At 32.0% G+C, this 24,999-nt stretch overlaps 1 protein-coding gene across 1 annotated transcript in view; it reads left to right on the top strand.

Annotated features, from left to right (window-relative positions):
* Nucleotides 1-357, top strand: part of LOC150079477 (late secretory pathway protein AVL9 homolog) — a 269,555-nt gene extending 269,198 nt beyond the window's left edge. The window contains exon 14 of the mRNA XM_090383082.1: nt 187-357. Within this exon, the coding sequence (XP_090239208.1) occupies nt 187-320 (134 nt within the window). The 3' untranslated portion in view covers nt 321-357. The remainder of the gene's footprint in view (nt 1-186) is intronic.
* The last annotated feature ends 24,642 nt before the right edge of the window (nt 358-24,999 follow it).

Raw genomic sequence — 24,999 nt, 5'->3', positions numbered from 1 at the left:
CTAAGAATGCATATTAAGAACATGTACAAATCTAATCATTGAAGTCAAAATGTATTGCACTACTTATAAAAATGTTTTTCTGAGTGCTGTAGTTTTAATTGTATCTACTAAGTAATGATTTTTCTTTTGTATTGGAACTGTTTCTGGGATTCCCTAAATTGCTAAACAAAAAAGTTTGAATTTCAGGTGGTGCTCTTACAAGTGCCAAGTCAGTAGTTTCATCTTGGTGGTCTCACTTTAGCTCACCACAGCAAGAAAAGCAACCAAATAATCTTGAGAAGGATGATGACAAATTGCAACATTCCCAAGAAGTACATTAACTATAGAAACACATTTGCTTTTAAACAGCTGTTTATTCTTAATGCAATCTGTCCAAGTGCGAAATTTTGTAGTGGTTGGGTTCTTCCCCCTTTTATATTTTACCCTCCATCTGTACAGAAAGTTGCCCTATTAGCTAGATGTGTTGATTTTTTTTAAATATATTCGTGGACCATAGGTCAGGAAAAAAAAGAAGAAGAAACAGTTGTTTCTAGCTGTACAAAACTGTGATATTTTATTTATGCTTTACATGGACATTTCTCAATCAGCAATTTTGTTTACATATGTATAAAGAAAGGTGGTAAAGAGTATAGTGTAATTAAACCTTTCATTAATATAATTTAAATGCTTCTTTTTTCTCTCTTTTTTTTTTTTTTTTTTTTTTTTTTTACTCAGTCATCATTTTGTTGATATTCAGGACATTTATATATGAATTCTGTTAGTGAAAAAAAAAAAATTTTTATCTTTAATTTCTTCAATAAATAATCCTCATTTTATGATTATTTAAAAATTACCCGTTGGAATTCAAAGAATTAATTTCATCTACAAAGAAGTTAAAGGACATGATGAGGGATGCTGAAATAACTAGCTTTAAAGATACATTGTGCCATGTTGCAGTTTCATAGTAATTTTGAATAGTATACTTAAATAAATTAAATTTATATGCAAAATGCCTTTGACTCCATCTATTTCTGTAATATAAAACAGAGAAAACATACATGATATCAGCAGAACACTAAGCCATTGATGAAGGAGTTGAAGAGTTTTTAAGTGTTTGGCATGTAAATTTCAGATAGATAGCTAATTAAATTGTTCCAAATTACTCACTGTTTCAGTAATATGACACTGATTTTGCAAGCTTTATGTGCATTAATTTGTAGAAATTTTCATAATAACTTAAGGTTAATGTAAATTTTATTAATAATCAAATAAACATAGAACACACAATTAAGAAAGCATAACTTTGTTGTTATATTTCAGCCAAATTGTTTTGGCCATCCTTGAATAAATGAAGATACTTTCAACTATTGCTACTGATCTTGAATAACTTCAGAGTGACATTCCAGTGCCATTAAAAATATTATTAATATTAAAAAGTTGCTTTCTTTTCTTGTTAAGCATTTTTTTTGTGACATTGCTTCTCACTAAACATTACTTCTGTTTTTACTTCAAGTACAGCATGTTTGATAATGTACTTAAATATTGATTTTCTTCTGCAGCTTTACAGTTGTATAGTTTCCCTGAATTTTTAAGATAAGTCTCCATTAAATCTCTGTTGTATATACATATTATTTTTATTTCACAATTAATGGAATATCTTCTTGATGGGTTTTTAAATTGTTGGCACATAAATTAGGATTATATAATTCAATTCTTATTTTGATCTTAATTTACATAACAATTCTTTCAAGTCCTGTGTAGATTGATTCATAAATTCGCTGAGCTTTAGTAATTTTCATTTCATTATGCCAACGGTGTTGTAGAATTTGTGTTCATAATATTATCCTTAACCATATACCATTCTAGTTATGATAAAAAAAAAAAAAAAAAATTGAATAAATGTTTATCTGATAATGAGAGCAAAGTAGTTCACAATAGCACCTGAGGAATATTTAATATCAAAACTGGATAATAACTAAGAATAAGATTTCATTAAAATATTGTAAAATTTTAATTATTTTTTTAACAAGTTTTAATCATATGCAATCATTCATGTTCAAGAATAGAGAATTATTATAATGAATAATGCTTTATTCACACTAAATGCTTACGCAACTGTAAATACTTGCGTGTCTGTTGGAATTTCCAAATAGCATTTCAGGTATTGAACTGACATGTATAACATTTCAATTATGTAGCAGCTAACAAATAATAAAGCCAAAATGAGAACTTGTTATATTTGGTTGATATCTTGAATCTGAATTAGAAAAACTAACCATCTTAATGTAATCTGAGAATTAATTATGGTTTTGTTTTGTTTTTTTTTTTTGTTGTTGTTGTTGATGATGTTTTTGCTGTTCATGCACTTTTATATTTCTAACTTTTGTTTGTTTTGTAGACTTGATTTGAAGATAACTTTTATCAGCATCATTCTTAAAAACATTATCACCATTAAAAAAGCACATTTTGTTAAATAAATGCATAAGCTCTTAAGAATTACAAAGGCATATTTGGTAAACACTGGTACCTCATAAGATTATATTGTTGTATTTTTGTATATCCTTTAAATACTATTTATGTTTATTGTAAGAAAAAATTTGAGCTTACACTTCTGTTTACAAAACTCTTATATTGTGAAATGCTTGGGCATATTAAAATTAATTTCAGTAACTAGACTCCTAGAGGTATTTCATAATTCATTCAAATTTTATCTTTCTCTCCCTCCCCCTCCCCTCTTCTCCCACCCTAAATACTTTTACATCAGTGATTGGGCTTTTTTTCTTCCCCAGAGTATAGTGATTTCACTGCGAGCTTCCTGATAGGCCTGTCACAGAAGAGAGAGAGAAAGAGAGAGAGAGAGATTTAAATTTTAAGGTTGGTTTCTGTTCTTCCAGGGTAAATCTACAGTGGTGTGCTGGTTAAAAACCCTGTTATCTCTACCTGAGAGATCACTGCACCATAGAGTGTCACTTTAAATGTCGTGCAAGAAACTTTAGGATTTTCAGTGAAAGTTGAGTTAGCCAGTCTCAAGTAGAGGTATAGGTTCCCCCCAAGAATACTGGCAACTGGGGCCAAAACTGCATTTTGGCCCCAGTTGCCAGTGCACAATTTACAGACAAGATATGCTGCTTCATGATCGTGGTTGTATTGAACCTAATCCTAAAGCCCAGTCACTATTTGAAACCCACCCAACACTGTTTATAAAGTGCTAGAAAAAAAGTTTCTGCTGTCATTGACAGCAATTGAACACAGACCTTTTCAAATGGAAGGTTCTTACCAAACCAAATGAACCATGCAAGCATACTCACTTGAATAAACTAACTCTCAGCAAAGAAAGTTACACTTTATCTTAACCTTTAACTTCTGTGAATAAAGATGTGGTATAATGCCCTTGTCAGATTTTCAATTTGAGTAATCTGGGTAATGTACTATTTCATAACATAGGATAAAACTTATCCTATGTTATAGGATAGGACTTATAAAACGTAAGATAAAAATGTATGGCCAATATGTTATAAGAAATATAAAGCTATAATTATTAAATAAATTCTTGTATTTTTAAAAATGTTTTATATATACATTGTTTTAAGTACAAATTAATTAGGCACAACAAAAAAAAATCATTTTTAATCCAAGCTAACATCAGAAGATGTTATTAATATTAACCTGCAACTAGCCACAGAAATGCATTAATTTAACTCATGTCGGAGGCTGTGACACAGTTTTCCTTTTTCTGTTATTTTTCTAAGTTTGAGAGTGGGATTAAATTTGCCCATGTACCTTTCCCTACCATATTTTTCTATATGACAGTATAGTATTTGTTTGTTTTAATTTCTTATGATTATGAGAAGTTAATCATTTAGTTGTGTGCAAAAATAGATGTCACAAGAGTGGGGTACACTTTTTCAGATATATATATGTGATGATTATATCTATTTGTGTGTGTGCACGTGTGTGTAGAATAAATAATAGACAAGTGAAAAACAGATATAGCTCACTAAATTTCAGGCAATGAGGAATAGAATAAATTATGTGAACTGTAATGAATGAAATAGCTTCCAATTCAGCAAAAAATAAAATAAATTTTGTGATAAAAACAAAAATGCCATGCAAGTTGATACATTCTGTTTTTAGGCACAGGTAATGTTGGTTGCACTAGATTATAAGATAAATCCAAACATTTAAACCTTTATTATTATTTCAGATTAAAGAGAAAATAGATATGTATTGTCATTGGATATTTTTGATATACTGGTGTATATATAGGTACATTTGTGATCGGATTGTTCTGCACCTAATCCAATTAGGAGAAGATCCACCCCAGTGCACATTCTGTCACACCCAACTTACAGTTTGCCACTTTCTTGTAGAAAGTGGCAAACTGTAAGTCCTCTTTACTTCATCCGTTCTAGCACCTTTCAGTCATTAAGCAAATTGAACAAAGCCGAGATTTTATCCCATTTTCTTGGAAATCATGCAAACATAGAAGAACTCTTAACATATTTAAATCATACATGGCCTATATGCATGTATATAATTCAGTTGTTAAAAGATATACGAAATAAACAATGAACTGACACAATTTGGCTTTAGTAGCCCTTATGTCATTGAACTTAATACCAACAAAAACAACATCTAATCCAAAAGATATGGTCAGCAATGTGGGTGGGGCAATTAGGTCATTTCCTAATTAGATATCAATCAGTGCATTTCGACAGGTGTGTCTTTTACGTAGAAAAGTGTGCGTGGTGGCAAAAACTTTATTTTTTTTAATGGGGTACAGAGAAGCCAAAATTTACTGAAATTTGAACCCTTTTCTTTGAATTTCCCATGGAAAGTGAATAATTACTGAAACAAGCAAGATATTTTTTCTTCTTTTTTTTTGTTTATGTCAACAAATATTTTTGATATTTTATATTTGCAATGCTGACAGTACTTCTGTTAATTTTTCTGCAAAACTGATAAAAATTAAAAATTCATACTATAGTTAGTTAATTCTATAGAGCTTATGGTATTACTAATTAATTAAAAAATGAGAAATACCCTTTCAACCATGCTAAGTGCTTCAAAACATCCATTTAAATCTCCTTTTTTTTTATTTTAAAATAGCCATTAATAATATGAAAATGATATACTGTATTTTGATTCCTTATAGTATTGTTAGCATTAGCATTAGTAGAGGCATATGATGCAAGAAAGGAAACTTATACAGCATCAGCCAAAAAAAAAAAAAAACCTCATTTCACCCATCCACTCACTCCAGATGTTTGTCTAGTTCTGCCTTGAATTTATTTACGCTGTCCACTTCTACAACGACAGATGGAAGTTTGTTCCATCAATCAACCACCCGCTGGCTTAAGGCAAATATTTCTGCATATCTATTCTACAACTGTCTTTCCTCAATTTGAATTTATGTCACCTCAGGTGATTAATCTGGGCAAGAGAAAGAATTCCATCAGCATTGAGCATGCTCAAACCATTCAAGTGTATAAGGCCTTGGGAAGTTTTTTTAACCCTTTTAAGGCCTTAAATATCTTTATCAGATTCCCATAATAAATATATCTCTTTACATCCACAACTAGTCTAGTTGCCTGCCTTTGTACCCTTTCAAACAAGCCTGTATGAGTATCATTTCCTGAAATGAAACCTCCTGACCTGCACTTTACTTACTGAAAGCAACAAAATCTTTTTTTCTTGGTTAAACCCCCCCCCCCCTCTCTCTCTCTCTCTCTCTCTCTCTCTCTCTCTCTCTCTCTCTGTGTGTGTGTGTGTGTGTGTGTGTGTGTGTGTGTGTGTGTGTGTGTGTGTGTGTGTGTGTGTGTGTGTGTGTGTGTGTGTGTGTGTGTGTTTCCAATAAGGGTGCCACTTGTGTAGATCCTGTCAGCAACCATAGTGGCACAACTAATGGCCCATGCAAAGAGCAGGTTTGAACATGTGTCCATTGATGAAGATCTTGGTAATAATAATGGTGGCAGCAAAGTTAAAAGCATTGTTGAAATATTGCTTTGAAATGTATACTTTAACAGCAATCAGTTTCATTTCTACTAAACGTTGACAAGTATCAAACTTCAAAATGCATTATCATTTAGCAAAGATTACATTAATGGGTAATGCAATTAGTATTAATTAGTATTAATATTTGCAGCTTGTTGGATAGCATGTGCATTACTAATACTTAGATAAAAGAAATTAATTGACTGATGCACGAATACATATTTTGCATAAAAAGGGTTTTTTTTTTTTTTTTTAAAGATTGATTCTACAAGAGTATTCCTTCCTTGCATCATATTGCCAATATTAGTATTGCTGTTAAAACAGACTGTGAGACTTGGTGACAGCTTACTTTAATTTTAAGATGAGTGCTTAGGTTACTCCATTTCACCCTTTAATGTTTCTCTACTCAGGCAAAGTTAACTGGTCATCAGCAGTTTCTGGTGTGCTCCATAAGATAGTTTTATGGTCTAATTTACTGCTTTCAGAACATACCTGATGTTGATCGGTAAAAAAAAGAAAACACACATTTTGTCCTGTGTGGGTAAAATTACATTTGTTTCTATCATTAGTTCTAGTTGGCTTTACCCTTGGTATATTAGATTTAACCCATTCATTAGGCATGTAAGATAGTAACTCTCTTTAGTGTTCTTAAAAATTTCTCACTCAGAAACTAGCAGTCTAATTCTCTGATATCTTTGTTTACCCTCAAATTGCATTATGAACTATTTATTAGCAGAAATATTATTTATTTATTTTTTATTTTATTTTATTTATTTATTATTTTTTTTTTTTTTTTTGTGTATTGAGAGTGCATAGACACTCTGATACTATTATATTTCCTAGTTTCATATTTTAGAGAAGTATAATTTTGCTTTAACAGGATAATGCAGTACTTCTCAGAAACCCTTCAGAGAGAAATACATTTCTTTTTATTTGATGTCATATCTTAAGGAATATTTTGCTGCATCTTGCACAAAATCAGCTAATGGCACATTTGTTGTGAAACATTTTGGGACAGATCTTTAACTATTGATTTGTAAATGGTTTTCAAAGTGATACACAGTATTGATTTCATTCTATGGTTTGATATGTCTTTGTTGTATTTATGTCAAATGTCTCAAATTGTCTTGGTGATTATTGAAAAAAAACCTAATATATTATAAGAGGGAAAAAAATTAACATAATTTTATCAGTTCCAGATAAAATAAATTTTAGATTTGATATATTTCATGACTAGTAAGAATCTAGTATTAACTGATTATAAAGTGTATTTAAATAGTATCATTTGATTAGTATATTGATTTTTTTAATGCATTTTTTTTTCTTTATTGGACTTATAGTAAATTAAGAAAAAAAAAATTCTAATTACAAAAATGGTTACTATCTACTAGTGCTGTTTAAGACCTGTCAATACCAGTGATTTACTGCCACCTAGCTTTATGCAAACAGTGGGTTGCTATTTACATAAAATGGAGAAGGAAGAGTAGAAATGAAATTATTGTTAATGATCAACAGTCCTGTTTTTTTTTTTTTTTTCGTTTTTTTTTAGGTTAGAAGTTAACCATTTTGAAGTTTCAGTTTGGTAGCATTTGCTTTATATTGTGAACAAAGGCTAAAATTTCTTTACTATTAGACTCATTTGATGGATACATATTTTTAAAAATAATGTCATCATAGCATCTCTCATCCACTTGTATGTTACCATAAAATGGAAAAAAATATATATTCCACAAGCATCAAAGATGGGATGATGTTAAATATTAAAAAGAAAAATAAATACCCATTACCAATATGAACATCATATTTTTTTTAAGTTGTTACATAATATCATTAACTAGGGAAAAAAAATTAATGAGAAATATTTGTGCCAACCTGTTATGCACATCTTAAACTGTTCTGAATAAGTTTTCCAAAAAAACAACTACTACTATTATAAAAATATATTTTACAAACCAGGGTGTTTGATAGATCTTTCTAAAAATTCAAATATACAATTTCCTGAAAAATCTGTTCATCAATTGGCAGTCAACTTATTACATGCAGATGACATGGTTAAAACAACTTCTGCTTTCCCTTTTTTGTGGACAAACCTAAAAATCAAAGGTCAGATAGGCAAAATAACTTTAAACACATCCTGAGCTACCTGTTGCTACCATATTGAGATATATTTTTGGAATCACTTCATAATTCATGATGATAGAGGGATAACAAAGCTTCACATACCAGTGTTCAGTATTATTACTACATTCAGTCATAGATAATACATCATTTACTTATGAATGGGTAATGCACACACACACATACACATCATTTCTACTACCAAAGTACTTTTAATGCATCATTTTAATTATATCTCATATTGTTAATACCTTCACAAGGAGTTGCCATGATATTGCACTACCAATGCAGCAAACAACTTTACCATTGATAAAACAGCAGTTTCAAAATTTTAAATTAGAATAACAAATATAATAAAAAAGGATTACTTGCTAAATATGTTTTTATTATTAATTTGTATTTTCATCTCATTACATTGAGAATACACAAATGAACAAATGGAATACTAATTGCTGTTAATCATCCGTCCATCCACCATGCTGCAAATTGCAACACAAATGACTATGTGTAAACTCAAATATTTTTTTTTTGGTAATTCTCTTTTTTATGATTTACGAAATTTATTCCATTCCTTTTCTCTTCAAATTTCTTGTGCTGTATTGTTTTTCCCACTTTCATCGTTTGCTGAGTTTCTCATTCCACAAGCTAGCAGAATGTTATTTAGCACATGAAACATTGCAAAAAATATGCACGATAGTAAGTGGGCTCAATTAGAGAGAGAGAGAATTTTACAGGTGGCCTTTCCTTGTACATCTATCCATTTGTTCCCCGGGGAACATTTACTTATTAATCTCTATTACAACTGTTACAAAAAATGTAGGTGAGAGTAATTGTGTGGTATCCATTGCTAGAGTAAACAGTTTCTTGTAATTTCTTGTAGTAGTAAATCAAAACAAAAATAGAAAATACTGCACCATTTAGAGATGATTGGGGAAATTAGGTAAGTTGGTAGGTGTGTGTCACCCCCCAAATTCAGAGAGAGAGAAAAAAAAAAAAAAAAATTGTCAAGTCTGCGACTTGCCATTATTGAAGGAGTAAAAAGGTAGTTACTTTATTTTAGTAGCATCAATTGGCAGCTGCCGTTTAGTTGCCCGTCCCTCCTTGGCATTATTGTAAACAGCAGAAGATTCATAACACACCAGAAAAAGTGATTGTTGCAAAATAATAATAAAGCAATGGAAATAATCATATTTATGAAAGGTGTGCTGCTTGATTTTTTTTTTTTTTTTTTTTTTAGATCAGAATGTGAGAAATGTGAGTATAGACTGATCCTGCTGTCAACTTGGGGGGGGGGGGGGGGGAGGAAAAATGCTTACATCACACAATACCTTTCACTTGTTTATGAACAATTGCCAGTTACAAAGGTGGATGATATTTCCTGCATTATCATTTTCACTTAAGCTAATTTTCTAAGTTTGGGAATTTAAGGTTCTGGGAATTCGATTAGGTTTTTCTAGTTTGGTATGGTTTATACATGAACTTATTTATTAAAGCTGATTATGTTATTTTCTTCTTATTATTTATATGTTTTAATTATAATAACTTTAAAGTAAAATTATTTTGAAATATAGACTATTTCAGTTTAAAATGTGAAAATAATTTAATTGGGACTATTTTTGTAAATATTTGTTTGATTTAGTTCATTATCTTCACTTGTTTTGAACTTGAATGGAATAGTAATTTAACAGAGATATACTATAAATGTAATTGTTATATGCTGAATGGTTCTCAGAATTTTTATTGGCAGATATAAATTTTGATCTGAAATCATGCATTGAACTTTTATAATGACTTAAAGTAGAATATTGATTGTGGCATGCCACACCTACCCCTCTGTGACAGAGAGAGAAAAAGAGACCTGCATTATGTATATGAAAATTTAATAATAAAAAGGATTATTTGACATTTGATACAGTCCTGCCATTATTTTGCTATATAATGGCAGGACTGTATCAAATGTCAAATAATTTGTGTCCTCACTCAGATAAGAGTCCTTGTGCTTAAAGAACAGTTCATTAATGCATTCAGAATTTTAGAGAATTTGAGCATGGACCTTTTTTTAAAGGATGACATAAGCAACTATAGTGTTTGCATCATTAAAAGAGACCAGTGATTAGTGGTTAGCAAATTTTTCCAGAAGTAGAAGGGATCCAAAAGGTATTGAGGAAGCATTTTCTTAGAGCAAACAAATGAAGACTGAACACTGATTAGAGTTTACTGCTGTAATAAAATAAGTGTAGGATCCATTCAAGGCATTTGATAGTTGTGGCTCTTTTCATCCTCCTTCACTCTTTTAAAATTTTATATCCTACTGCTTTGAGAATTGGAGAACTCTTGACTATTGGGATGGTAATTTATTTACTGTAGATTGAATATGAAGCAAGTGTGTGGGCTCGTTGTACTGTATTGTTAAAGCCCTTCTTGGATACTATTTCTTCACAGATAATGTATGAAGAAAATGAAAAGTTAAACACCTAAAATATAAAGCTGACCAGGTTTTGAACAGTAAGATAAATTATTTTATATTAGACATTTCTGGAAGAGTCAATTCCTTGTATCTGATTCTCACGTGGAAGCACCTTGCATTGCTTAAAGTAGGCTATGGACATTTCCTCCCAATCTTATAGATTTTTAATCATCTTAACATCCATTATCATCTGTGAAAACCTTTCAGCAAAAGTACTACTCTCTCCTTTTGTGCTCCCCTTCCTCACCTCAGTTTTATTTCTTTATGAACCCATCACTTTGCTGCTCTGCATGAATAGCTGTTTCAGATGTGATTTCTGAAACAGCTATTTGTTGATATGGATAATTGGTAGATTATCCATATCAACAAATACTTTTCTATCAACAAATACAACTGTTCTAGTATGATAACAGTTTGAAGGGAAATCCCCAAGGAAAAACTTTCATACTATATTCATCAGCCAAGTGGTAGCACTTCACTCTGGTTTGTTTGTTTTATAGTGCATCAGCAATTTAGCCCATATTGTGGCCTAAGTACAAACTACATTGCATTTTATATCTTTATCAAGATTCCTTGAGCAGTGGTAAAAAACCACTATACTGTTCAGAGGACCACTTACTTCTAAATAAGCATGTATGTTAATTAATTTATACAAATTATTTTTAGAGAAACATCAGAAATATCAAGTATCACATTATAGTGTGATAATGTAATTGCATTACACTAAATATCATTCAAAAAATGTTTTACACAAATATATATATATATATATATAATTATGAATAAAAAATTTAAAATTAAGTAAAGAAAGAAAATGGATTTGAATTTGAATAGAGATAAAATGAAATATCGATAATATGAATTATGGATCAGGGACACTGCAAGAGCAAAGGTACCCTACAACCATAATGTATATAGAAAATTATTTTTAATGTTATGTGTAAATCTTTAATTTAACTTATGCTAATAATGAAAATACCGTGTACCCTGGGATCGATGTATGTTGAATAAAGGAAAAGAAAAGTGTAACGTTATAAACAAAGTGCGAATTTTGAAAAAATGCAAAATTTGAAAAAATGTAAAATTTGAAATTTGAAAAGAACGACCAAGGTGGAAATAGCAGATTTTTGAAAAGAATGACCAAAGTAGAAATAGCATTGCAGTATCTTTCATAATTTCTGTGTCGTCTTCAGAGGTCATCCACCTAAATTATGAAAAAGAACAGCAAAACATGTCAGAAACAGAAGTAAGAGTATTGCTGTTCTTTTTCATAATTTAGGTGGATGACCTCTGAAGAAGACACAGAAATTATGAAAGATACTGCAATGCTATTTATACTTTGGTCGTTCTTTTCAAAAATCTGCTATTTCTACCTTGGTCGTTCTTTTCAAATTTCAAATTTTACATTTTTTCAAATTTTGCATTTTTTCAAAATTCGCACTTTGTTTATAACGTTACACTTTTCTTTTCCTTTATTCAACATACATCGATCCCAGGGTACACGGTATTTTCATTATTAGCATAAGTTAAATTAAATATTTACACATAACATTAAAAATAATTTTCTATATATATATATATATATATATATACATATACTGTTTTTTTTTTTTTTTTTTTTCTTTTCCACAAACACCACATTGAATTTGGCTGATTATCTTAGTTACAAAAAAAAAAAAAAAAAAGTTCCAAATATTGCTGTAATGTTGTGGAGGAGGGAGGGCAAATATATGTGTGAATATTACTTCCAAAAAGCAATAACCATAATTTACCCTTGTATATCTTGTTTGACTCAAGATGCTGATGCCTGCTTGTTGAGCTCTTTCAGATATGAAGAGTTGAATAGCCAGTATCTCTACTACTACTTCAGCTTGCATTCAGTGACAAACCCAGAATTTGTCTCCTAGTATTAGCCATGGAAGGAACTTGTCTCCCAGATCTTCATTTTTCATTCTATGAACAGAATCATTTCTTCAGTTCTGTTCATATTCTTAAACATACCAACAAAAGTGTTGCTTGGTTTAGCTTTGTGATCTGCTAATTATCCCATATGAGTTCTCCAATTACAAACAAAACAAAGGGTTGATGAACTACTGTTGCTGATCATTCAGATACATGACAGCTTTTGCTTGTTAACCTACTTTCTTGCTCTCTGCATACAAGGTGCCTTCTTTGTGCATGTTTATGGAACATCTGTGTGTTGGAATTGGTTCTTATCCTGTGTTTGTTATGCCTGGTATTTATTTTAAATTTGTTTAGTGTAAATGCCCCTTGATAGTGGATGCTAGAAACTATGCTAGCAGTTGCAGGAAATAGATTTTATTTTCCAAAGATTGCATAACTGTTTTGGTAACCCTTGTATATCCTATGATCCTATAGTGGGATCCTACATGCAGCAATGAAAAAATATGTTAAACTGTTAACAGTTTAACATATTCCTGTGGCTTATGATTTCTTTTTTTTTTTTTTTTTTTTTTTCACTCCAGTGTTCATCAGAAGCATTTATAAAACAACTTTAAATTTCAAAGCTAATGTTATCTGATGTGGACCATGCTGGCAAACAGTTCAGTATGAGTACCTTATTGAAACTTAAATTAGGCATCCTTTGTGGAATTTTATATATCAGTTTCCCACTTGGATCTTGGCCTAAAAGATCCAAGTGGGCTCTTTATCCTTTCTTAATTGGTTGAAGATAAACACCCTCCTTCTGGAGAAACAATGATTTTAATGTTTCTTAAGTAGAATAACTAAGGGTACCAGATTTAAAATCTGGTCTATGTGCAAGAATTCATATCTTTAATCTTGTATACAATTATTCATCTGTGATATTTTCTCATTCTTTCGTATATAAAGGCAGGGTTACTTCAGTGGCATGGTATTAATGACAATGAAAATGGAAAGGTCTGGGTTCAATTCCATTAATAATGGAAAAAACTTTTTTGAAGCTTTTTTTTTATCCTGTACTGAGTTACTAAGATGGCAGTTAGTATTATCATTGATATGGCAAGAGAACTTTGATAACTATCTTTAAGACTTCAGAAAAGCTGGCATATCTCCTGCCAGCCATAGTGATATGAAGGCTACTTATTGAAAACTCTTTGAAATTATGTACTGAGTTAACAGTTTCTCTTAGATGTGTTGATAGTATTTAAGCAGGTAGTCTTAAAGGCAGCAGCTTACCAGATGTGATTGTTATCGGCTAGTGCAACCATGCTGTTAGTTCTAATTACAGCCAGATAATATTAACTTTTAATAATTTAAAATTAATATTTGAACTGCAGTGTCCTGCACATAGGACTATTGCTCTCCTCTTCCTTCCATTTGACATAATTTCATGCCACTAACATATGGGATACATTTCATTAGACATCTTTGCAATGTTTAAACTTGCTGATCGTATATGTAAATGTAGATACTGTATCGGTGTATATACTGTATTGTCAATTCTTTTGTTATCCTACATGAATGTTAATTGCATCATATCGCAATAAAATATATATGTATATTTTATTGCGGTCCCTCAGAATGCAGCCATTGTCAATGAATTAAAGAAAAAAGTATTTTCATCTTTTTGTATCTGTTATAACTCTTACCCTTTTTTTAATTACTCCTCCAATAATTAATTGTTTAATTACTTTCTAAATGTGAGAATTAAAGGACATTATTATGTATGTAGGAATGAAGAAACGCCCTGCACTGCATTGAATAAACACTTAATCCTTAATTTACTTAATTCTTAATTTGTTTAATTAAATTAATTCATGGTGTGATTTGTAAATTAAAGCATGAATTAATAAAATTATGCTTTTCAGTACAGTAGTGTTTATTCATTAATTAAATTTATTTTTAATTTTTTTTATTTTTCAAAATTTACTAACAGTACTCAGAAATTTACTCTCTAATATTTCATCCAGAGATAGTCTTCTGTGACCATAAGTAGAAATATGTTGTATGTCATGTTATTTATTATTCCATTAATATATTCCTAAAATTTAAGGCTAATGAAAGCCTAACATACTAGGCCACAAGTAGATAAAAATGTGGCCTACAAAGCAATTTAACTCAGCCTGAAGCAGTGACATTGAGATATTAGTTTCATATGAGAGAGAAAAAAAACTCTTCTTAATGGGTTTAATTGCTTCTGAATGTGTACATATTTATAAGATATCTATGTACACAGTATGTTGTGTCAATGTCAACAATTCAAAATATATTGACTTCTAATATAGTTGTAGAAGGGAAATTAATGCTGATAATTGGTAAGTAGGACAAGTCTCTGTATTAAACCAATTTATTTTAAAAATTTAACTGAACATTAAAATTAAAATTGCACATTTCAGTGTGACTCTGCATGCTTCCCCTAGTATTAAAATTATGTTTTAGAACTCTAACTGTGATGTAGACATCTTTGTTAAATAATTTAAATAATCTAATTATTATCTGTTGCTGCCCTAAAATATTACAATTATTAATAACTGAGGAAGGTATGTAGAGACTTACTGAAATGTACAATTTTAATTTTAATTTTCAGTAAAGTTTTCCTGAAATAAATCAATTTGATTAACACAGAAAAGTTTCCTTCTTATTAATCAATGTTATTGTCAATTTTAAAACTACCATGTTTTCATAGAGCTCTTCCTGGCCAGTAATAACTTTGAAATTTTTTATAATCGGCTCCTTCCCTACTCCCCATTCATAAAAATAATTGGTCACCTCTAGATATTAGTTTTAATGGCAGTTTTACTAGACAACAGAGGCACCTCTGTAGCCAGGTGGGAAGGAGCAGCAGTGCGTAGCACACGCTTCTTGATTAGGCCGGGGTTCGAGCCCGTCACCACCAAATACGGAAGATGCGGAAAGGGCAGGGAATGACCACCGCATATCCCGGAGCAACATGGCCTTAGTTGCTAATGCTCCTAAAAAAAAAAAAAAGAAATTAAAAAACCAAATAACTAGACAACAGGCAGGCCCATAAGATTTATGTAGCCAACATCAGAATTAGCCATTCGGGGAATTTTTTGGAGTATCAATTACTTTGACAGTGCACCAATTCACATCTTAAAATCTTAGATCCTAAATCTTAGAAATATATATATATTTTTTTGTCCAATAAAATTACCATTAAAGTATTTATAATTAAAGATAATGCTGGTTTGCTCCCTCGTTATTGAATGAATGAGCAAAATACGTATAAAAGTTCTGTTTTTTGATGTGCACAGTGTACAGAAAATTTTATCCATTTGTTCAGGAATACTAATTAAATTTCTGTTGTTAAACACTGAATAAATGAAAAAAATATGATTTTAATATAAATTAAAATCATATTTTCTTTTTTTGCATAAAAATGGAAATGCACATCTGTTATAAGCATTAAAAATTGCTTTGTGCAATACTAATTTTTTAGTGACTTTATAGTCATGGAATAATTGATAAAAGTTTTCAGAGTACTAATCAAGTTTAGGGCGAACCTCCTTTCAATACCTTTGTTAAATTACTAACAGTTTTCTTCTCTTACTTTCAAATATACAGGGTGCTTCTAAATTCAACCAAAAAATTATGGGGCAGTATTATGGGATATACATACCAAACCAAGTGAAAAAGAAAAAAAAAAGGTTGATATGAGCCTGTCCGATTTGGAACAGTTATGGGGCTATGACTGTGTGAACTTTTAAAAATTGCAATGAGTTTTCAATGGTTAAAAAAATAATAAGAAGAATAAACAGGCATGTATCTAGTAAAATGTTTATTCATAGCAAGCACATGTCTGCTTATTCTTATTCATTTTTTGTTATTTTCATTATTTTTTACCATTCAAAACTATATGGCCATTTTTTTGAAATTCAAACAGCCATATCTCCATAAACATTCAGAATTGGAGACCTGTTAATATGGACTTTTTACTTGTTTTGGTATGTAGCAAATTTATAGAGCATAGCAAATTTGCTGTGCCCTATAATATTGTTGTGTAAGGAACTTCTTGTACATAAGACACACACAAAGTACCAGTTTGAGATTTTATTTTACTGTGTGTGTGTGTGTGTGTGTGTGTGTGTGTGTGTGTGTTAGAGAGAGATGGAGTTGTACCTTACAAAATTTGGTCCGCATGCCTCTTTTTAACAGCAAATGTGCATTGCACCCTTAGCATATATCTAATGTAATTTAATGCTTTATGCAATTAATTTCTGTGTATAACAGCACAATTAGGTTGTAGTCTGTACTCTTATATAAGGTTTTAAATGTAGGCCTATTTGAGGCATTTTCATTTCATTAAGTGTGAAATTTACAACAAATTATGATTCTGATCATGCTACTACCCTGCCTCATTTACCCCTAAAACACTTTTACAAGGTAGATATATCATAATTTTACATAACATTTGCTAACCAGTTGTCAAAAGTTATTCGTATCATCTTTTCTTCTCTTATTGTTCAGTTCCATTGCTTTAAATATTTTTTTTGCTGCTTTCACACCCATCCTGGTTTAAGCATTTTCTTCTTTCCTGTTTACCTTTTCTCTAAAGAAGTGAGAAAGGGCTTAGCTTCCTCTTATATTTTGTTTGTACTTTTCTGTTTTCCCCCATATTGGTTTGCTCATTTCTACATGTTGCCACAAAATTTATCTACAGTATCAAAGTTTAACAGTATTGAGTTAGATGCTATTCTGACTCTTTACTTGAATTGTTATAAACATTTGGTTTGCAGTGCCGATAAAAGTATAAGTCAATAATTTTAAATTTATTTAATATCAATAAACTGGTATGTATTTGGCTATATTTTATGGTTTCACTGATTTCTCTTCACATAACTGAATGAAATTAAGTCAATGGATTGTAAAATCATGGTCATTTGAAAGGATTTGCTTATTTGCTCTAGACTTTATTTTTCCAAGTTTATCAGCATTTAAATGTGTGTATTAAAATTTATTAATAAAATATACATTACATCTCAGCTATTTTCTTTTTTTCTTTTTCTTTTTTTTATTATTTATACATTAATGTTTTTGATATTAGCATGTACTTCTGACTATTTTTATTATTTGATATTAGCATGTATATCTGACTATTTTTATTGCTTGGCTACCACCATTTTTGTATAACCTATGTAAGAATAGCATCATTTGTATTATTTTTTTTTTTAAATGTCAGGTAATGTTAAACCTGAAAAGGTGTTATAGAAACCATACATTTTAGAAGAGTAGATGTAGAACGTTTTTTTTTTTTTTTTATGTGGCTCTGGCATATATGCCAAATTCTGCAAATTCAGTCCCCATAAACTGGTCAAAATAAGATGGACTAATAACTTTGCATATGCAGTGTTTTTATTACTATACTTAGAATATAAAATGTGGCTTTCTCCTATAATATGATATTTATTCCCCCTGATAGGATGTTCTGTGTGTAAAATTTTTTTTAGTTCCCTTTCCATGCAGCTACGCAACTTAGGACCAAATAGATTGTTTTATTATGGTATAAATTTTGCTTTTACTTTGCTGCAGTCTTTAACTGAACTTTTGTTTGATTTTCTTTATTTACATCATTATTCACTTCTCTGTACATAAGGTTTGAAACTTTTTTGTAGTAATATATATATTTATTTATGTAAAGCAGCATTTGAAAGATATGTAATGTAAAAGTGGTTCATTTCAAAAAATAAAAATGTATATTTTATTCCTGCAGAAGCTGAAATTTATAAATATGTAGAATTTTCATATTGTACAGTTTGCTTTTAAACTGCTTTTCTTTTCTTTTTCAAATTTGGATGAGCTGTAAGGACATTCAAGATCCTGTCCATTATACTGTTGACCCAGTAATATAATAGGCAGAATAGTCTTGTGCAAAAATGCAACTTTACTTAACTAAACTAAAGCTTCAGTTCTTTCTCACTGCAGAATTAGTTCTTTCAGTATTTTGGGCTAGTACTGGTCTTTAGAGAGTACAAGAACTAATTGAAATGACCATCTACAGGGCTTTATACTTTACAATAAAGAAATTACTAATATGACCTTAGGAAGTTACTTGACAAGAAACTTTTAACTTATCTGTGAAATTAGCTGCTTGTTATCCTTGTCATAATTTTAAAAAATGAGCTTTATGGCTTCACAGATAACTGATTACTAATTATGTTATTTATGGCAAACATATTAAAAGGATTTAAGGAATATGCTAAAAATTATTATAGTGTAGAGGACTGTTTTGCATAAGACTTTTTTTGCCTTGCTTATGGCTTAGAAACTGTCAATATGCTTAATGCAAATCTTATGAAAAACAAAATTTGTAAGCAAAATTACTAAGTGCAATGTAAATGTGATAGAAGTTATTAAAGATGTTCCTGAAACTTGTCATTTGTTGTTTTTTATTTGGAATTTAAGCATATTCAACTTATAGCTTGAAACTGCCAAAGTTTTGTTCTTTGTGCGATTAAGGAGTACTGATACTCATATTTTCTATAATCGATCCTGAGATTGTTACTTTCCAGACATCATTTACATAACCACTATTGCTCTAAAAATGTAGCTTATTTTCCAGATGATAAAGACATCCCAAAATTAAAAAAAAAAAAAAAAAAAATTTTTTTTTAATAAATTTATTGCATATATCTGAAACTCCAGTTCATAAGTAATTGCTAAAAATATATATATCAGTGTACAACCAAACATTTAACTCATCAAATGCGACTCTCCTAAAACCTATTCAGTTCTGTCACGTTCATCATTACCTCTGTTATGATCTTTCACTTTCTTTGAAGATTGCTTTATCTTCAGTGGCTTTGCTGATTTTACATTTCTTGAAAGATGAGATTTCTAGAAGGAACAAGAGGTTTTCTTGATCTTTTTCTTGGAGATAAAGATGAGTTCTTAAAGTTAGCAAATAAGCATCCTTCCTGCAGAGAACACATGTGCCCCAGGGGCTCACATCTGGTGAGTATGGCCTTGGCACACCCAGGGTCCTCAGCTGGATATCATCATTCTTTTATTTCTTGGTGATTCCTTTCTACTTCTCTCTCTCCCTCTCTCTTTCTCTCAGGGTTACTCAGGAATTTTTTTTGACTGGTGCAGCATAAGCTTCAGGCTTCCTTGCACCATATGGCTAATAATAATAATAAATGTGCATTTTATTTTTAAGAAATATATACAAAAACACATTTCATAGTATGATTCTCTGCTACTTCTTCAGTATCTTGTTCACTTACACACTAATTCAGAATAAACAAAGGTTTGGAAAACTGAATTTAAAAAGAAAACAAAACTGTAAACCAAGGACCTCAAAAACTTAAAACCCCTTTGTTTGGCCTAAGTTAGTTTGTAAGTGAATGTAGAGGCAGCAATGAGACCCTGAAGTGGCTGAGAATCACACCATTAAATATATGATAGCCACTTACTTTGTAGTATATTTCTTAGGAAATGAAATACAAATTTATTCTAGCTCAGAAAGAAATGCCCATTTTTTTAACTTTAAAACCATACTGCACAACTTTCCACTCAAGTATAATATTAGATCAATATACAATAGTGCACACTGATCAGAATATGCTATACATACTTTGTAAGGTATATTTAGGAAAAAGAAAAGTTTCACATCATTACCTGACCAAAGTCTTGATGCCAAAAAAGCACTGGCACTACAATCTTTTCATAGATAAGAACCTGCATATGCTTCCTGAAAGATCTTATCTTCAAGAAATTTCTTCTTTTTATTTATTTTTTTAAGAAATTTATTTTAAATAATTATAATAGCCAACATGATTTTTATCACCATTAATATATTGATTTTTATGTATAGATTTTGAAAATTATTAAAATTTCACATGTCACAGATTCTATATATATATATATATATATAGGTTTTGTATTTACCCATAATACACACAACTTACAATTTAGGGAATTTAGCTTTATTTAGATATGACACTGTTATTTTGTATTACCTACAAATAATGTTTGCATGCTCATAAATGATATGATGATATCTGTGATGGCAGTATCACAGATGGTGAAGATTGAAGTATGTCTTGATTCTTGTATACAATGTTCATCCAAAATATTGGGATGCGTTGACATGTTCAAACTTGCCTATCTGTCTGTCGGCCTCCCACTTCTCTCTTTCAGTAACATAAAGACAGCTTTGTGTGAGTATATGGGCAGTTTATCTGTGTATATATTACACATTGTTTCTTGTATGTTTTGCTTAGCATTGTATTGTTACAATGTTTAGGCAGAAGCAACAGAAGTACCTATATCACCTGAATAATTCTGCTGTGTGTGCAGATGGTTTACAACAAAAACTTAGAGGAAGAAAATTACAATACTAAATGCACATATTCTTTTTTATTTTACTTACCGTATTTCACGGCATATAAGACACTTTTTTTTTTTTAAAAAAATGCCTTGAAAAATCACCCTACATCCTATATACGGAATTGAGCCCTCCTTCATCAGTGGCAGGGCAAGCGGGCACTTTGTATTTCCCTGTTCAGTCAGAATATTGTCTTTTCTGAAGGATAACAAGACACCCATGGTTCTTCTGGACTTGCGGAGTTCTTTGGAATCAGTTCCAAGAAGTTTCGAAAGTGAGAGAACACAGGAAAGGCCTTAGAAGGCGAGAGAAGCTTTAAGATGCATTAGCAAAGGCACATAATGCAAGAAAGCAAGCTTATATAGCATCAGCCAAAAAAAAAAAAAAAACCCCTTATTTCACCCATCCACTCGCTCCAAATGTTTGTCAAGTTCTGCCTTGAATCTGTTTAAGCTATCAACCTCTACAACAACAGATGGAAGTTCGTTCCAGCAATCAACCACCCGCTGGCTAAAGACAAACTTCCGCACATCTATCCTACAACCATCTTTCCTCAATTTGAATTTACGCCATCTCGGGTGATTATTCTTAACAAGAGGAAGAATCCCATCAGCATTTAGCATGCTCAAACCATTCAAGGCTTTATACACCTCAGTAAGATCACCTCGCAGGTGCCTAGTTTCCATACACTGTAATTTGCAAAACTTAAGGCTTTCTTCGTAAGAGCAACCCTTTGTTCCGTTCACTAATCGTGTTGCCCTTCTCTGTACTCGTTCCAACAGCTCTACATCCTTCTTAAAATGAGACTTCCAGACCTGTATACAGTACTCAAGGTGTGGCCTGACCATTTCCTTATACAAGGGGATAATCACCTCCTTATCCCTGCTAGAAAAATTCCTGTATATCATTGACAAGACACCATGAGCTACCTTTGCAGACCGTCTCCACTGCTCAGAAAACTTCATATCTGGCTGCAGAATTAGCCCCAGGTCCTTTTCATTCTCTACCACTGTCAGTGTAGTACCAGAGAGTTGATAACTTACTCTGGGTTTACTGCTTCCCATATGTAGTACTTTACATTTGTCAAAGTTAAATTTCATTTGCCACCTCAGCCTAACTGCTCAACTTTTCTAGATCCTGTTGCAGCAGCGTACTGTCTTTAACAACCCTGAAAACTTGGACATTAAGCTTGACATACCATCATCGATATCATTTATAAATACAGAAAACAACAATGTACCAACACTGAACCTTGAGGAACTCCACTAATAACATTAATCCACGATGAGCAGTGTCCATTGATTACCATTCTGTCTTCTCCCACTCAACCATCCCTTTATCCATAGCAGCAATTTGCCTCCAATGCCACACTCCTCCAATTTGTTCAGCAGTCTTCCATGTGCAACAGTATCAAAAGCCTTTCTAAGATCCAAATATATGATATCAAAGTTATTCTCTGCATCCAGTTCCTTTGTGACCACATCATAGAATCCAATCAAATTGGTCAGGCAAGACTTTCCCTTAACAAAACCATGCTGTGTCTGAGCTATAACTGAAGTCTTGTCTAGATGATCCTGAAGTGCTTCCTTAATCAGTGCCTCCATTAATTTTCATGGAACAGAAGGTAAACTAACAGGTCTATAATTACTTGTCTCCCTTTGTGGATTGGGGTCACATTTGCACATCTCCAGTCCATCGGTACCTCCACTGAGTCCAAGGAAGCTCTCAAAATGATGGATAAGGGTTTGCTTACTTCCTTCGTCGCCTCCTTTAATATAACTGGATAATAGATTCCATCCACCCCGGGTGCCTTTATCTTCAACAATTTCTCCTCCACTTTACTCTCAGTTTTACAAGATTATCTAGCTTACTGCCAGAGGTTAATACATCTCTGGCATTCCCCTCCCTGAATAACTCCTCATGTGTGAATGTAGTTGCAAAATATTCATTTAGTTTGTTAGCTACCTGAGAAAGATCATCAACCAGTGCCTCAGTTGAACCACCAATATCAAGTGGACCAATCTGATTCATCTACTTCCTTCTAGAGTTTACTTAAGTAAAGAACTCTTTGCTGTTTTTCTTTGCATCCTTTGCCAAAGATTTCGTTATCTGCCTAACCTCCTTTCTGACTTGGTTACAGACCAGCCTATATCTATCATAGCCCTCTGTGTCACCTGTTAATATATATAAATCCCATGCATTTTTCTTCTCTGCTACATGTCTAATTAGTTCATATGATATCCATTTAGGCCTAAATCTTGAACAATATTTCTTAGTTGGTATGAAAAGCCTAGTAGCTTCCAAGATTAATTCTTTGAATGCTTCCCATTTTGAATTTGCTGTTAGTAACATCATCAGTTGGTCCCACCGTGTAGAATTTAAATACTGTCTCAGACCACCGTGGTCACCTTTACAAAATCAAAACCCTTCCCTTTACTCCTGATAGTAGTTACCTCTTTGAGTAAATCCCACTTCAGCACACTGTGATCACTGCCACCTAGTAGTTCCTTTATCTGCAGATTCTTAATGCATGAAGAAACACTACTGATAATCAGATCAAGAGTATTACTCCCTCTACTCCCTATAGTTGTCTTCCAAACATGTTGATGTAGAAAACAGTCATCCAATAAATCCACAAAAGCCTTGCTGGTGTTGTGAGTGACCAACCCACAAATTCCAGTCAGTCTCTGGGAAATTATAATCCCCCATTATAAGACACTGATTTACTGGCCCACACTATTTCTGTGCACAATCACTCATTATATTCATCAGATTCATTAGGCCTATAACACACACTTACTCTCATTTTTCCTTTCCCTGTGCTTATATCACACCAAACAAATTCAACATTGCATTGTCCACCAACATCAATTGGATGCACTTCCTTAGATTTTGTGTTTCTTAACTTACAGCATAACCCCTCCTCCCTTCCTGTCCTGTCTGTCCTTTCTATACACATTGTACTCCCCAAATTCCAATTCTACACTGCTTATGTCTGTGTGACATCATGTCTCTGATATCCCAACAATATCAGCCTTTGATGTCTTGACTAGCACTTCAAGCTCATTGAATTTATTAACTATACTCCTAGCATTGGTGTACGTACAAGTATACATGCACCTGTTTCTACTCTTAGTTACCCTAACACAGCCCATGTATTTACTTGTTCCACTATGACTCCCAGCAGTCCTGGGAATCCCCATTGCCTTGCTTTCCAGGCTGCTGCTCACTTGCATTTCAATAGAAGCAGTGCAAGAATCTCTTTCACCTCTGCCAGCAGCTACTGTTAATATATTAGTCCGTGTATCTCCCCCCAAGCTAACAGTTTACTTGCCCACCTAACTCTGATTCAGTAGCATCAGCAAATATTCTTCTCCAGGTTTCTCAATAGTTCACCAATCCTGTAAAAGATAGTACGACCGGTGGGGTTTCGTGATGTTGAGTGTGTCTCCGTTTATGGCAGTGTACTTTGTGTGTGAAGTAACTATAATCACGACAATGAATTGTAATCATTGTGAGTGACTGAAATAAAAAAAAGAACAGCATTTAATTGTATACCAGTTGTTTTTATTCAGAACCTCATTTCGTAACAATGTTGTTTAATCTTGGCATTTGACATTATTTTTAAGTATTTTATCCTCAGAAAATGGCTGCTGGAGAAAAGAGGTTGAGTTATACTATCAAATATAAACGGCGCCTCCGTAGCTAGGTTGGCAGGAGCAGCAGTGCATAGCACACGCTTCTTGATTAGACCGTAGTTCGACCCCGTGACCACCAAATACGGAGGATGCTGAAAGGTCGGGGAATGACCACCGCATATCCCCAGAGCGATATGGCCTTAGTTGCTAATGCTCCTAAAAACCAAATAACAAACAAATATAAACTAAACATAATAGATCACGCTAAAAAACATGGTAACAGAGCTGCAGAAAGGTTTTTTTGGGCCACTGATTACAAAAAAAATATACGCATCTGGCAGAAGCAAGAAAAAGAACTTCAAGCTACTTAAAAAAACAAAAAAGTAAACATAACCTTCATCGTTCCCGCCCCGCATTGGTCAAAACTGACTCGATTAAATAATACAAAGGTCTTTGAGATAACAGAAGAGGAGAAAAAGCAGTATGTACTGGAACTTAAGAACAAGTTTGAG

Source organism: Mastigoproctus giganteus, chromosome 10 (genome assembly GCF_048544385.1).
Source record: "Mastigoproctus giganteus isolate SK-2022 chromosome 10, ASM4854438v1, whole genome shotgun sequence".
NCBI lineage: Eukaryota > Metazoa > Arthropoda > Arachnida > Uropygi > Thelyphonidae > Mastigoproctus > Mastigoproctus giganteus.
The sequence above is the reverse complement of the archived record's forward strand: the minus strand, read 5'-3'. Positions and strand labels throughout refer to the sequence as shown.